Source organism: Grus americana, chromosome 17 (genome assembly GCF_028858705.1).
Source record: "Grus americana isolate bGruAme1 chromosome 17, bGruAme1.mat, whole genome shotgun sequence".
Lineage (NCBI taxonomy): Eukaryota > Metazoa > Chordata > Aves > Gruiformes > Gruidae > Grus > Grus americana.
In genome coordinates, this window is record NC_072868.1 from 14,632,640 (window position 1) to 14,649,279 (window position 16,640).

The 16,640-nt window shown below is 37.1% G+C and overlaps 1 protein-coding gene across 1 annotated transcript; it reads right to left on the reverse strand.

Annotated features, from left to right (window-relative positions):
• Window positions 1–938: 938 nt before the first annotated feature.
• SPO11 (SPO11 initiator of meiotic double stranded breaks) lies at window positions 939–13,645 on the reverse strand. The gene is made up of 12 exons (XM_054846007.1): window positions 13,303–13,645; window positions 10,263–10,351; window positions 9,609–9,675; window positions 9,288–9,396; window positions 8,586–8,672; window positions 6,888–6,924; window positions 6,557–6,666; window positions 5,587–5,686; window positions 4,270–4,307; window positions 2,614–2,690; window positions 2,299–2,410; window positions 939–1,622 (listed from the first exon to the last, which is right to left on the reverse strand). The coding sequence occupies exons 1-12, from the start codon at window positions 13,482–13,484 to the stop codon at window positions 1,503–1,505; spliced, it is 1,128 nt and encodes a 375-aa protein (XP_054701982.1). The 5' UTR covers window positions 13,485–13,645; the 3' UTR covers window positions 939–1,502.
• Window positions 13,646–16,640: the final 2,995 nt, after the last annotated feature.

The following is a 16,640-nucleotide window of genomic DNA, read 5'->3' on the forward strand; positions in this document are numbered from 1 at the left end:
GGAAGGGGCCGGGCGCGGGCGGGCCTAGGAGCGCGGTGTGACGGAGCGCTGCGGGGCCGGGCTGAAGCTGCTCTCTCGCTGCCGGGTGACCGGGAACAGCCCAGCCCAGCCCAGCCCAGCCCAGCCCGGCGGGGCCGTGCCCGCCCCTGCTCCGCTCCCCTCGGCCCGCTGGGGACCTCGGTGCCGCTGCCGCTAAGGAAAGAGAAAAAGAATTAATTCGTTTTTCTTTCCCTGTGCGGTGTGGACGGGGTCAGCTGAGGAGTGACGTTTGTAGCATTGCAGTAGGCGTTGCCAGCTGGGTGGGTTTCCGACGCCGAGGGAGTTCAGATGGGCCAAAGCACATTCAGCCCCCGTTGGGCGCTACCGGTACTAAGCACAACTACTGCGGCGTGGGAAACTTCACCTCTTTAAATTAAAATTGGGGTAGCCTTTGGTAGAATGCTGCTCCGAGTATTTTGGAAGCTCACTCCCTGTGATGTGAATAAAGCCCCCCCAAGGAGGCAGAAAAGCTCTCTGACTCCTGTGATGACACCTACCCCGTCGCCCTTACACCTGCTGATGGAGCAGCCCTGTGTTCCTGCTCCATCTGGGTTGCGCGCCTGGACGCTAGAGTTTACTAGCAGGTAGTAACACTGTGTCTGTGCAGCAAATAACTGCACTGCTGGAACATTTTAAAAAACCCCAACAACTAGATAAGTCTACTGAAAATATTATCTGTAAGATCCATGCTGATGACTGTATAGATGAATTTTGGAAGTATTTTCTATGCAGTCAATTTGGTTTCCTCACATAAAATTTGTTGTACACTTTAATCACCACCGTTTCCTGCCCCTTTTTACTAAGAGCCAACTAAATAATGAAAATGAGCAAGGGATTCTGTTACGATGTGCATCATTAACAGGATTGTTTATTAAATTCTTCATCAATAACATCTGCTTGCTTACTTGTTCATTGAAGACAAAGAGTAATTTGGTTGCTGGAACTCTTATAGCTGCTTGAGATACACAGCAATGAAGAATTAGCTCTGACTTTTCAGTCTGAATTTACAGCGAACACAAAATGCCACAATGCTGTACTTCAGGTAATTTCCAAAAGGAGGCATGCGCAATAAATTGCTAACAAAGTCTTTTACTCTCTTGAAAAATAAAAAAGTAGGTACAGCATCATCTTGTGCTTTAAGACAAAAGGCAAAGCAACTCCTTGATACAGTTTTGAACTTAACATTTTCTGGCCAGAAAGAACATATCTCATTATCTTTTAATGTCTGTACCGTCGCGTTTGGCATTGTTACAGTGCAGAAGCCACAGAATGGAAACAACAGTGTTCTGTAAAAGAATCCTAATTTCTCTTACAGTTTGAAAGAGACAAAAGAGATAATGATAATCTAGATACAGTGATAAAGAAACCTAACAAGAAGCTGAAGCGTACTTCTCTGTCTCTCTGCATTTTTTCTAAGAGCAGTCAACAAAATAAATCAATATGAAGAAAAAACAAACAAGTATTCATAGCCATCCACCAAATTGCAGTTTGTTTGGTAAATAGACTCTGGAAAGGTAATCTGATGAAAGAGAAGTTAAAACTTGAATTTCAGCCTTCAGTTTAGATGCTGCCATAATTTCCAGCTAAAAAAAGAGAACAAATTAATGCGTGATGCGGTAACAGCCTGTCCTAGGTTAGGCAATTATTTAAATAAGAATTACACTTGTTGGATGTGCATGTGGAACTGTCGAGTTAGTATTATTGGAAACGCTGCTGCAAAATCCCCACCACTGAGCTGAGGTTCGTTTTACTGTATGCTCCTGTGTTCTCTAGTGTGTACCTCACAGTAACACGCACAATTTATGAGTAGAAATGGGAAGGAGAAGGTACACAATACCTTTTCTTCCTTTCTAACCATTTCACACAATACATGCCTGAATTGAGACGTATGGTTTAGAAGCTACAGGCAAGATTAGAGGTCTAGTACTGAGTAAGCAACTGCTGTAAGCATTCCCCTACTTGTAAAGACGGAATATCTTCTGTAGTATTTAGGAAAGCAGTAAAACCCATGGACAGCAAACCACCACCAGATGACTGGCAGCAGGAAAGCTTAAAGTTCTGGGCTGTGAGCCACTGAAGCCCACTGATTCAGAGAGACAGTGGGCAGGGGCTCTCTCAATCTTCCCTTCTTTTAGGGCTGCAAAACCTTACTGGTTCTGCTCTCCTAAGAGTTTGTCATCATAAAGAGGAACAGGATTTTAGACAACAGGCTTTGTCCTGTGGGGAGTAAGAAATAGGAAACAATAGGTTTATACATACTTCTTTTTTCCACATTGGCTGACAAGCAATGTAAGGTCTCTTTTGTATACTTGCTAACTTCTTTTGGTCTTGCTTTGTAAATGGAATCAGGACATCTTCGCGTATATTTAATCTGAAAAGAAAATAAAGTTGTTAAATTTTCTCATACAGTTAAAAAATATTTATACTGACTTATTTCTTTATATTAAGCCAAAATAATATATGAAAAGAATAATGGATTTAAATGTCAGTTGTCTTTTTGTCCATTAAGTCAGATTGTATTTCCTGTCTCTGAAACAGAAGAATACTTCTGTTTCTTTTGGGGAAATAACTAACCTCTGAAGATCAGATGGAAGGAGACCAAGCCACTTTATAGATGGAACGGTGAGATGATGAGCCTCAAAAGACATTGACTAAAATAAGAAAGGTCAACTATAACATTCAGTGACTTTTAGTTTAAATTATTTGAGATATATGCCTTCCAAGGTCACGGTCAGACTTTATTACAAAGATAGTCAGGTATTTTCACTATCAGAATGGTATAGAAGACAGTGCAACTGAAGCTTACCATATCCCCTTGCCAGAAACTGTTCCTTCGCTAAGACTTGCACCCTTCAGCCCATGACAGATTCTAGGCTAGTCCAGTTTAGGCTGGGCTAGTCTGAATTGTTTGGGGTTTTTATAGTCAATATGAGTCTGATTCCCCCCCCCCCCCCAAAAAAAAAAAAAAAAAAAGCCAGGAGAAGCATTGACAATCAAATTTGGAAATTTCTGATATTTTCTGCTGGAAAGTACCACATCATATAAAAATAGCTCAAACAAACGTTCATCTCATCCAGTATCATGGCTACAGTAAATATCTTAGGGAAAAGTGTAAAAACAAATAAGCAATTAATGATACTTCTCAGAACACCTGCTCCCAACAGTTTGTGACCCCAACTTTCTGCACCAGCAGTGGTGGTGTGTGGTGTAATACTTGATTTTGCTGGGTTGCTTTTAGAGTCTATGAAAACTTGTGTCATTTACAGCACTGTACAGCGAGGCATCACAGTTAAATTACATGTTGTATAAAGGAATACTTCCAGTGTTTGTAATGAACTGGACATACTCTAGTTTCATCTTTCACCTGTTGCTCTGTAATTGAACAAAATAAACTTTTAAAGAAATTTGACAATTTAATTTAAGCCTGGAAGATGATGTTTTATCAGTTTACGCATCTTTGTAGGAGAATTGAAAGCATGAGAGCTTACACAAGAACTTGGGAGTTCTGTCTCTCTGGATGTCCTTGAGGTGTATATTTGTTATGAGGTATATTTGAACTCTGACATCATCGATGTCTGACAGTTTTCTGAAGTTTGGGGTTTTTTTGTTATTTTTTACTTTGGATGTTCTTTTTCCATTGCTCTGCTGAACCCTTCACCCATCTGCTCCTGCCCTCTGCCTTCACCTTAGTCTCCCTGCCTTCCCTATTGTCTTCCTGCACCTTGTCTTTTAGCAGTGTGATATAATAATACCTTCTTGTTCCCTTTGCCTCTTCTTCCATAATGTTCCACACTAACACATATACCCATAAGCGAATTCTCACCCTAAATCAAAATTTTACCAACATAACATGATTTTTTGGAGAGTCACCCATCTCACAAGTTACATCCTCCTCCTCCCCTGGTTCCTCCAGCCTTCATTTCTCTTCTAAGGCAGAAACAAAGCGAACTGGAGACCACTTTTGTATTTGGACTTCCTGAAAACTGCCTGTGCAGCAGGGAAAAACTGAAATACAGTTAAATGAAACACCTGTCATTGTTATCCAGTTTCTTCTTGATGCAGGAAGAAGCTGTTTCTGCAGATACACAAGGCCTAAAAACTGTGTCTTTGTGTTGAAACAAAATAGTAAAAGGCAGTAACCATTCTAACAAAGGCTGCAACATTTCATACATTCCAGCTTCAAGGCTGGGCTACAAAACAATGTATTTGAAGTGCAAGAATTATACTCACCACAGATCCATATTTGTAGATGCACATTATTTCTACACCTGGGCATATTTAAGAAGACTGCATTAAGAATTCAAATTTATGGCCTGACAGTTACAGCTTTATGATTAGTCAGGTTCTTTATGGTTTACAATTATTTTTAGAGTATGTCAAAATAATCAGAATTTGAGCATAATAGGTCACTTTTATATAGTTAAATGTTTCACGCTGTCTGTGTAATTTCAAAACCAAGGATAATCAGTTCTTTTACACATTATCCAACATCTATCACAAAAACTGTCTTTCTTTAGCCTATGCAATCCATATCTCTTAATACTATTGCTTTAGGCAGCTGCTTCTCATTTTGCAGTCATCTCCCTAATTTTAGGTGGTATCAGTCTAGATACATAAGAGATATTCTACATTTTGTGTATGTGAATTCAGATTCTGAATTCAAACAAAGGCATACGCACTCACATACACAGAATCCCTTGTGAAATGAGGAAAATTTCAGATCTGCCACTGATGTAATAGAACAGCACATCCAAAATGTGATGGACTTGTTTTAGGATTAACTTTATTCCTGCTGGCATCAGACTTGTAGTTTCTAGCTCTCACTACTGTAAGCTATTAACATGAGTGCTGAATCATTAATATAAGTGTATGTGAACTACTTTAAATCCAATAAAAGACTCACTTTGCTCAAACATACTATTTTCTTCCTATCTGTCTGGCCTAAGGATCATAATGTAGTTAAAAATTTTGCTTTATACCAAATTGAGCAATGTTTACAGAAGTTCCTGTTATCTCCTTTTCTTTTACAAAAGGAATAGTGTAGCCAACAGCTGGAATTCTTGATAGAGCAGCATTTCAACAGTATTTAACTCTGTAAAGATATAGCTAAGACCTCCTGAGACTTTTAGAAGTGGTCAAGTGCCTAACTCCCATTAAAATCAGTGGAATCACACAATGGATAATAAAATTCCATTCACCTTATCCTCATTTTATGCCCACAGGTACTTTCAAAATCTAGCTCTGTTCTGAGCTACGAATTCTATTAAAAAGTGTTTTTCTTTTTTAGGTACAAAGTAAGATTCTTATTAATACCTCAAAGCACAACAAATCATCACAGAGGGTAAGGATATATTCACTGGGGATGTAAAGCCAGTACTGATGTTTCAGTTAAACTTCTTCCATACTGCTAGATATATTCTGCATAAACCAGGAATCTTCTGATTGTGCTGAATCTCTCTGCTCTGACTATCTTCCCATAAAAGTCAGAAAAGACATTCTAAATAAATTTTGCTTTCCTTTTATGTCATGGAACCTCTACAGATTTACCGTGTGGATCTGCATCCATAAGGGTGAAAATAGGAATTTGAAAAGTATCCCACAGCTTTCTGACCAAAAGTCGTGTGTTAAGATCTGGTATGCCTCTTCCCTAAAGAAATAAAATAAAAGCAGACAGTTTTAAATTAATTAAAACAACATCTGGCTACATATGTGTTTACATTTGTCATTTAAAAACAAGCAAGCAAACAAATAAAATGCTGGCAGAAATATTTCTCCAGCAGCTGTTTTGCAGGGAAAGTTGTACGCTCCTATTTTGGCGCTGTGAGGAGGGAAGGAGGAACGGGCTGGGGAGCAGCATGGCAGATGCCCTGGATTGCAGGCGCTGTAGATGTATCATGCATTCCTCTCTTTAAGGAGTTAACTTGTAAAGTCTTGGAGTTGATGTATAGATGTACCCTGGTATCTGTATAAGCTGGTGATGATGGCCTCTTTTTTCTTCTCAAAAATATTTATGGCACTAATGAAACAACGTAAAACAAAATCTCCCTATGACTATAATGCGGCATAGTCTCTCTTAGGTATAGGGATATGTTTTTTCTTCATTGTGGGCCAAATTTGTCCCAGAACAAGTAGGCATGCATATTCCATTTACATATTCCTATTCATTCTTCAGGGTCCATCGCTCTTTCAGTGCAATCCAAAATCAACCAATTCTGCTTAATTTGGGTTTGTTAAACCTAGGATCCTGAAGGACGAAGGTTACTCAAGAGTTAAGCCTTTCTGAGACAGAGTGCAGCAGCTACTTTGCATAAGCTAGCAAGCTCTAAGGAGATGTTTGGAGGAAATAAGTCTTTAGAATGTGTATTTTGTATTTCTACCAGGATAATAAAATGAAAAAAATATCATTAGACATGTTTCATATCAATTTTATTATGGTCTTTTGACCAAGTTTGAGCACCACTACAATGCTAAAATATTTAAATTCTTATGTTTAGCTAGATGAATTGAAGACACATACCGTAATCATTATACATGGGGACAATTTATTGCAGAAGTCATCATCCAGGAGTCTCTGAAAAGTTGCATCTTTTTCTACAATTAACATAAATTCAGCATGTGAGATTAAATCTTTTCTGTTAAGGCTAGCTGCATGTAAAATGATCCATCACACCAATCAATTAAACTAAATGCTCCAAAATACCTGTTCTGGAGCCAAAAGCAGTGTTCATGACTCAATTTCAGAGCCAACAAGCAAAGAAAAAATTACCAGAACATTGTTTAACTTGGAATATTCTTTGTTTTTACTTTATTTTTTCAGTCTACAATGAGAGTTCTTGCTCAAAGGATACTTTTAATTCCTTGAACATTAGATGGCACAGTGACTGCCTAAAACAACAAAAATGAGATTAATCATTTTAAATAGAGAAAATGATATCTTTTAAAATAACAACATTAGGTAATGAAGGACACAATTACATCCTGAAACAACCATTCATCTTCTGTATAAAAGATCATTCTTGACATTTTCACCTCTTTATAAGCATATTCAACCATTCATATCCTGCTCTATTGTACGGTTGTGTAGGAGTCCTCCCTCTTATAATAAGATGCTTTTCAAAAGTGTTTGTGCTACTGTCACAAAAGATTGTTCATCATATGGGCATTACAGAGATAACAATGTCTTCATTAATTTTTTATCTGTCTTAGCCAGAAAAAAATTCAGCTTGGTGTGAAGATTGCAAATTTAATAAAGGCAAAAAACCACTTACTTTCTTTTTGGAAGACCATTAAATCCTTTCTTTTATTAACCTATAACCTGATTTTATAACTATATTGGAGCAACTTTGAAGACATAGTAACATTTACTTTACATCTCCTATTAGGATTGGCTCAACCTGGCAAGCATGTGGATGAGAAAACAGGAACTGGCGGAAGAACTTGGCAAAAGAACATGTATATATTGAAGCGTGTGGTCTGTTTTTACTTCTGACTGCTAAATAACCTCTGGTGCCAGGGTGGAAAAACTCAACAAATAAAAATACAAAAAGCTGTAGAAGAGCATTAGTAACAGAGGTTGTTGCGCTCTGCTTAAAAACAAAATGTAGTAGGCAGCTAAGGTTATCTTTCCATTTTGAAATTACTGGCTTAGGTTTACAACAAACACATTTTCCAGGAAATCATGACAACAGTCAGCAAGTCTGAGTTCTGTTCTTGCTTTCAAATTCTGCACCGCTATAGAAATCATTTAGAACTACATTGGTTCAATCTCATCTCCTCAAACCACTTTTTGCACTTGACTCTTATGAAACCATGGTTATAAACTTCTCTTTAGCTCAGTGCCACCTTTGATAAAATTATTTGGCAATACAAGCCCTTCTAATGTCTGTAATTCCTGTATAAGTATAATCCTGCGACCAAACTGCCTGATACCGTATACCTTTGGTTGTAGAACACTGAAGACAGTATCAACTCTTATGCTGATGGAGTATTATCATTAAACTTCTGTAAATGAGAACATAATTTGGGTCCAGAAAGAGATTTCTAATTATAGAGGCTCAGTTCAGTCTCTCATCTGTGCTGTTGCTACTAGAGGAGTCTGCCCAGTGTGGTAGAAGCAGCTCATTGAGGACCACATGAGTGTTAACTCAAGCTGTAAGACTTGTTTTCTTACTCTGCCAGAAATCAGTCTTCTGTAACAGAAGCAAAGTATGTTCAGAGTGCTCAGGATTCTTTGATTCAGAGCACTTACTTGACAGAAGATTGTAATATAAAGCCTAAGATACACAATATATACACCTTCCTCTGCAAGGCTCCTGTGGTAGAAGGTAGTGCTAAAAACGGTATCCAAAGGAGTATATAGCTGAGCTTCAGAACTGCAATACAGTTGAGAAATACTTTTTCTCTCTCTTTTTTCACCTAGGTTGTAATGTCTCCATTTGCCACAAGCACAGGGCCATATAATAAATGTATACAGTAACCTGAGCTACAAGAAGTGCAGGATATCATGCAAAGGTAGATGCTATGAATTACTGTTTTATAATACGTACTGTTGCACCGCAGGTACAATTCACTTTTGTACCATCTTCCTCAGTGTAACTTAAATTACCAGCAACAAAACCTTTAGTTGTAGACAGCTGAAAAAAATAGTTAAGTTGTATACCTTAAATTGGAAGTTACATGCTGTTATGTTACTATATTGCACAGGCAAAACAAGAAACTTCTGAAAAGAATACTGACTGGTAAGAAGTAGTTATTGACTGCCATCAACCTTTTAAACACTCAGTAATGTTGTTGTCATCATGGATATAAAGGCATATTTACAATAAATTATGTTAACTGTGTTTATAGGTACAAAGGAACTCTTGTAAGGCATGAGATACAAGTAAATCTGAAAGGTTGTTACATTTTCATTTAACCCCCAAGTTAGCAAGTCATTTGAGTACAAATTGCTGCACAGATGTCTTGCACTCTGAAGCTTAAGCACTGCCTTCCCTAGGGAATAGTGAAAGGCCCTGTGATTTTAGCTGGCAGTTTGTCCCAAACTCTTTGAAGCAAGCAAACTCTGTGAATTTTCTCTGCAGAAAGAAACCTTTTGAGGGCTACGATAAATCATAATTAGGTTTCATTTGCACAAATGACACTTTTTCACTATGTATTTCCTACTGATAACTTTCCTTTGTATTTCAGCTTTCAGTTCAATCAGTATGATTTGAAAATAAAGACAAAAACATTCATAACAAGCAACTTACTATATGTAGACTTCTCCGAGGTATCTTAAGCATGCAAGAAATGTCACTGATTATATTGTCGACAACACTTTGGCTACCAAACAGTAGTGTATCTGAATAATATATATCTCTATCAAGACAAAATATTGTATTTGTGATTATAATACTGAAACAGCTGTAGGTTCAGGAGAATTTTATAGATGGCATGGATAATCAGATCAACCTAAAGCATTTTATGTACAGGAATCCATTATCTACATGTTTGCATCCTACAGGCTGTTTTTCATAATAATATTCTTAAAATACAACTTTATTTGAAATTACAGAAATGTAGTATGTTACCTTTTAGTTGCATAAGTATTGCTCTGCACCATCTTATAGATCATAGATAGTATTTTGAGCATCAGAGCTGAAAAGACACATTTTAAAAATATTTTATCTATTTTCAGAAATGCATATTGGTCTTTATATTGACCCATATTCGTGTGTCATAAAATAAACCTTTGAAACATATATTTTAATGTGCTGTGAAAATACAGAGACTGCACTAATCAATAGACTCAATAGTTGCTAACATAATTAGAAAAAATGTGATGGAGTTAAGTGAGGGAATGTATGCCCTACTGTCCAGGCCAAGAAACTGAACGAGTTAGAAAAAGAAATTAGCATATTGTCCATATTCCAAGATTCCTTTACTAGCTAGCTTTTTTGAAGAAGGGTGATGTTTTTACATGAAGAACTTTTGAACATGCTAATATTCATTCAGGGAGAGTAGAAACTGTAAGAACGATGTATTAATTTCACTGTCACTCACTATAATTTAATAGAGAAGCAAAAAACTGAAGGGATGGTCATAATATCAGGATATATTAGCCATGCACTTCTAAATCACAGTGCATAATTTTTTTTATGGTTTGTTTTGGGTTTTTTTTACAAAGTATTGAACTAAAATACAAGAAAAACCATGAATTCTGCTTTTGGACTTTTTTAACTTACCAAATTTTGGTGCTGATCTAGGGCAGTCACTTCTTATTTGTTTTGTAGTACAATGTGGTATCATCTGTAGACCTACAGAATCTTTGAATCTGATACATTGCAAACAAATACAATAAAACTGTAAACTTATTGAGTATATGTAAATTGGTCTCTGCAAGGTAATTCAGACTCAGATGCCTTTCCTACAATCAAATATGCTCGTGCTATTTTCAGAGTCAGTACAGAAACCATCAACTCAGGTGGAGTTGGAGTGGCTGAAGGAGAAAGGCAGGCAGTAGTCATCGTCTGCCAAAACGACCCATTCGAAACCTTATTGAACTGCCCCCCCATCTGATCATTGGCTTCAAACCAAAAAAGAGTTTCTCAAAGAGATGCTTCAAGACTGAATTTAAGCCTAAAATAAATATGTTTCTGGACAAAAGTAGAGACAAGAAAAGTATTTTATACATGTTTGTAACAGTTAATATACAGTATAAATTATTAACTAGCATGAAAACAAAGGAAAAAATGACAGGAAAAAATGTGAATCATTATTAGACTACAAATCAAGCCTGACACAGTGACTTTCTGACGTAGAATTTATGAAAAAGTGTTATTATTTCATATTACAATAACATTAGGTAATTTATGCCCTTAAATGATTATCAGAATAACTCAATTATATTCCAGTATTAACTTTTGGAAACAAAAATGTGGTCCATCCTATTCTCTAAACAATTGTTTAATCTCAGTGAGCTCCACCATTTTGTGCTTCACCATTTCATGTCTGAAGGTGCACATTTCATGGAAAGAATCTCTTGCTTTCTTAATGACACTTCATTATTTTACTTAAAATTATTACAGTGCCTTATAATATGACAGTCGTGTCTTTACAGCATTCTTTCTTTCATTTCAGAGTTTTGTGTGTACTTTTAAAAAGTATTGATGGCAAAATGGCCATAATTTTCTCTAAAACCACGTAATGTTTCTAAATGTCTTTGTCAAAGGTTTTGCTCCGTGCATCCTTTGGGTGGCAGAACACACCACGGTGCACCTATGTGAAGTGACAGCATGCTGTAGCGTCTGCCTGCCAGCTTTAAAGTAACTTTCTTGACTTTGTGCTACAACATTTAAAAGGTATTTGTGCTTTTCACTTGCACACTCCCTATGGAGGAAAACAGTAATCAACACTTTGGTGGACTGCTGTCTCAGGTTCAAGAAGGAAGGCTCCTTTCAGCAAACAGCATGCTGAAGGACCTCATCACTGGGGCTCCCGCAGGTATTTCATAAAGGCAATGGCAAAATGGCATTAGATCAGACATCCAGCAATTCTTCCTAGGATTCTAGGATTGCAGTTACCCCAGCAGAGTAGTTTTCTATAAAATCTTTTTTTTTTTTTTTTTTGAAAGATACAGCTGGACAATGGAAATTGATTGTACTGCTTTAGGCCTGGCATTCTCACTGATTGACATCATTCTCCAGTAAATACCTCTCTGGGCATCTACAAATGTTTACAAGGAACATTTCAAACATGAAATCATTCTGTCATTCTACTAGTTCCTGCCCAGCAGATTCCAGCTGTGTAGATTAGCTATGAAAAGGCTGCCTAAAAAAAAAAAAAGATGCCCCACTGACTACATTTTCTTCCATTCATAATATATTTTGGCATTCTGCTTTTATTTTTATTTGACTATTTATTTTTATTTTGGTCTTCTTAAAGAAGACTATTGAAGTGGGATTCAACGGAAATGAGTATCTGAGATTACATTTCTCCACCATAAATAATAGTTCAGCTTTTTAAAATGTGATTGATGAGTCTTATTTTTAACATACTGTGATGTTAACTTGTTTTAATTTGAACGTTTCCCCCCCATGTGTTCTGATGGCAAATAACATCTCACATTTGTTTTTCTAGCCTGGAATGCCATTTCCCCGAAGATTGCCAAAATTGCAAAACTTTGTTATAGTATTTTTATTTTCAGACACGAGTGAAACATTTTTGTCAAACTATCAAGACACAAACCATTAAATTCCCTGGAACATACGAGTCTTCCAGTTAACTGATTACCTTCAGGCCCCTCAGGTTTTTTGATTGACAGGAATTTATTGTTCTTATTAAATGAGTATTCCACCAAAGTGTTATGCGTGGAAAGTTTCCTAAGCTTTCTCAACCCCAAATGTTTGTAGTGTGTCCACCTACAAGCACCTCTGCAATCTTATCGATCTAAATAGCTTTAACCCGCTGACGTCCAAAGCTATTACAAGGCAAGAAATAGATTTGTGTCTTCCATTATCCTTTTGCTTCTGTGTTATAGAAAGGATTTAATCTCTCAGTTTCAAGTATTTTCAGTTTAAATGAGCTCCTTGGAAAAGTACTGTTGCACAAGCAAATTCTACAAATCACAAAGTGTTATAAAGGAGGACAGGTTGCTTTTTCTCTGATCCTGTCTAGATAAGCTGGCAGGAGATGTGAAATTTAGATGACATATTAGAAACTTGGTTTGCTTTATTTGCCTGGTAATGAACTTAGAACACAACACAGAGGCAAGAAATATAACAGGAAAAGGTGAGATGCATCTTCTCTGAAGAACACAAAGATAAGTTTGTCACTGTCATTTTAAGAAACAAGACACGATGGGGAAAAGCAGAGAAAAAGAAAAGAGGAAGCACAGAAAAGGCATTGGAGGATGAAATCGTTAGTAATTGTTTCCAGCCTAAACCACATTTTTTCACTCTAACACAACTTATCATTTCTGGTTTCTACTGCTTCCAGAAAATGATTGATTATAGGACCTCCCTTTCCTTTCTAACCCCTAGTACAGTAGTTTTACATTCCCCTTTATGCTATGGTCTGCTGTTACCTAATACATGATGCCTGTTCATGCAGACTGGTTACTAAGCATTACTTTTTATTTGTCCATTACTTCTTAAGAAGTCAAATTATTTATTGATTCTAATACTTAGAGAACTACGGAAGATTAACTTTTGTGGAAGTTACATAATCCAATTTATATTCACGGCATTTATATCAATATAAGGCAAGACTTTAAAAGATACTTACTCTATGTTCCTCCAATCTGATCTGTTAGCCAGTGTGAGAACAGGTGCTTTTTTTTGGGCCAGGCTTTTAAGTACATCTTGAATAACATTTTCTATTGCTTCAAGAACTTCAGAACTGAAACAAATAAAGTTAATGATACAGTTCATAGGATAAAATCTAATTCTACTTTGAGTTGCGATCATCTATCCCCACTCCTAAAGAAATCATGTAATCTAAAACTGCTTCAAGTATATATATGTTTCAAAAATGTGGAGGAACTCTTTTGCTTTTTAATTTTGTTTTCCTCAGTTTCCCTAAAATCTTTGACTTTCCATTCCAGATGCATGACTGAGGACACACTCAAAAGTAAATTTCTATTCAATCCTGAAACCATCAAATTTTTCACTAGCTGAACTTTTAGACCAACTGGTGGGTTTGTGATTAATGTTTTACTATAAATGATGTAATATTGGCTTTGGCTATGATTTGGACTAAGCTGTTTTTAAATGTTGTAAATTTAAAAAATGTTCAAGAGTACAAATACTTCCTGTTGTACCATTGCACGTTAACCTTTTGATCCGCTGCCCTGAACAAACTGTTAAGGGTTTTAACTATATGAAGTCTTAGTCTCACCAGATGCACTGTGAAAAGAATAAAATCTGTATCTTTCACCTAAAAAGACAAAGTAACCTTGCAGCATATCCCTTACAGCAAAACTGTAGGCTGGTTTGAGTGTTATGACAGATGCCTTTTATTTTCGTAAGCAAACTGACTCCAACATTTTGGCTGTCCTTAAAATTACAAGTGTACTATATACCATCACAAGAGTAGGTAGGAACTAAAAGAATAGATAAAACTTATTTTAACTCAAAGTTTTATCAGCAAAGTCCAATTTTGTCATTAAGTAATATACTGAGAAAAGATGACTCAATACCAGTACACACCACACAAAATGAATTATCCCGCTGTTACAAAATCAGCAAGAATGATTTTTAAAACCTAGCTATGAGTCTCCTTAAACAATAATGAAGTGTCATTAAAGCTCTTTTCTATCAGCTGAATGTGCTTCTTCCATTTTGTAACTCAGCTTCCACTTACTCCTCGTTCTACTGAAACTAGATTATCATTTTTTGAAAGCAATTTCTGGAAAGTATTAACCTTTTATTTTAAAATGTTATTCATAATAGTATCTGTATAAAAAAACCCCTACTAGTATTACTAATATTTTTGTCCAATAATATTAAACGGTTCAACACAATGTAAGATTTTTTCTGTTTTTCAGACACAGAGAGACTAATGGCTTTCCAAAGGTAAAACAGAGAAGCATTTGCAGTGCTGATAATACAAGGAGGCTTGGTCATGCAGCCAATATGTAAATTCATTTTCTACTGTATAATAGTTTCATACTCAAGTCCAAGATTCCCTTTCAGACTCATAGTCTCTTCCTCTTAATTAAAATCCTACATCTTACTACCATATCCAAAATAGAAATTCTATTAAGTACAGCGGAAATGGTTGGCTCATGAGCTACATGTGTAATGCAGCAAATGGTAAGAGTAAAATAGGTAAGCAAAGCTGTCTATGGTGCAGACCTCCAATGTAACAAAAAACAGAGTGTTGAAGACAATAAAAATATGTGTGGGCAGATGGATGAAAGAACAGACAGGTAGATAGGAAATCTAAACCATGTCATTGCTTTGGTACTCATAAATATTTTACTTATTCATTAGGTTCTGTCCACTATAACTGTCTTAATATTCCAGATGTACTTCAAAGTTTGCTGCAGAATTTGATAGTCCAGCTTTCTGGTCCAATCCCAATTTCCTGATTTGTGAATGTCACGAAATAGGAGGAAGAGAACAGCAATTCTCTGTGTACTCCCTGCTGATATTCTGTCTCTTTTCTCAGAGATTAACTGAATTTTAATACGCAAACAAACAATAGTGGCCAAGTATGCCTACTTAAAATTCACTCTGTTTTAGTTAACAGTGAAATCTGAGCAGAGAAGGGGTAGGCACTGTATATCTCACAGGTTTGCCTGATCATTTCTCACAGGTTGCAGCACGAGTAGATACTTCTTTCTGTAGAGCACAGGAAATGATCTTCAAGATTAATAGCATAAAAGCTTAATATTATAGCACCTTTAGCAAGCAAACAATATAAATAGACAAGTGAAACAGTTACAAATAAAAAGCTGCAATGTAATAAACGACCGCACTCCAAAACCCAGAACTGTACATCGCTAAAGCCATGCGGTTCCCATACCCTGCCACATAGACCAAGAACTCTCCAAGTCATTATTATCATTATCATTATCATCCTTTTCCTTTTAAAATACTTTTAAGATGCTCCTAGTCTGTTCTAGTCTCTGAGGCTGGTATACTGTGTATGGAAAGTCTTTAAAAAATTATGAGAGTTTTTTGTTAGTGAAATTCAGAATATTTGTTTTGTCACAGTTTTCTGTATTTCTCTTGGTACCTACAGACTTTGTGAAGAGGTCTGAGGGAATGGAGATGCTGTTTGCATTGTGAGAGCCCCTTCTCCCCTGTGTTTTTGCAGGGGAGTACATTTTTTGCTTTTGCACAAGCCCACAGGGTGCAATGGTGCACTACCTACCCAAGTATTACCACAGAAGGGGAGTATGGGTGCTATTTCCCACATCTTTTACCTAGGGACGTGGCTCTCCTGACCAGATAGACTTGTTTCCCTGAAGCTGGCCTTGTTCCCAGCTGACACTTCAGTGGAACACACACCATGGTCCTCCATAAAGGTTGGTCCTTCTCTGGAAGGAATGAAGCCATGTTAAAAAGAGGCAAAAGAAACTAGAAAAGGCTATTCTGCATGCTGGACTTAAACCCCATGATCTGAGGCCAAACCATACGGCCAGAGAGAAAAAAACAGAAAATTTCTGTAGAAACCGAAGTTAAGACTTTCCCGCCCTTCCTGACTGACCGAGGGCTTTTCCCTCCCTTTTCAATGGACAGGAGCTGGCCCTGCCCTTCCTGACTGACTGAGGGCTTTTCCCGCTCTTCCTGACTGGCCAATGGCTCTTCCTGCTCTTCCTGACTGACCAATAGCTTTTCCCACTCTTGCTAACAGACAGGAGATGGCCCCGCCCACCCTGACAGGGACTTTCTCCCACCCTTCCTGACTGACTGCATCCTCCGCTGGGAACCCCACCTCAGAACTGCCTCTGGAGCTGCTCTTTGTGAACAGATATTGAAGCACAAACTTCATAGCACCCAGATCTCAAGGTCACTAGAAAAAATCCAGCCAAAGTGGCCAAAAGGTTCATCAATACTTTTCTCATCCTTTCTGAATGACCAGGATTTTTTTCTTCCCTTAATGTCATGTGTCTT

Coding starts and splice junctions, on each gene's coding strand:
- SPO11 (XM_054846007.1), bottom strand. CDS start 13,484: ATGATCGCAACTCAAAGTAGAATTAGATTTTATCCTATGAACTGTATC. Junction 6,925..8,585: donor ATTGTACCTGCGGTGCAACA/GTACGTATTATA, acceptor TTGTTGTTTTAG/GCAGTCACTGTGCCATCTAA. Junction 4,308..5,586: donor TATGGATGCAGATCCACACG/GTAAATCTGTAG, acceptor AAATATGCCCAG/GTGTAGAAATAATGTGCATC.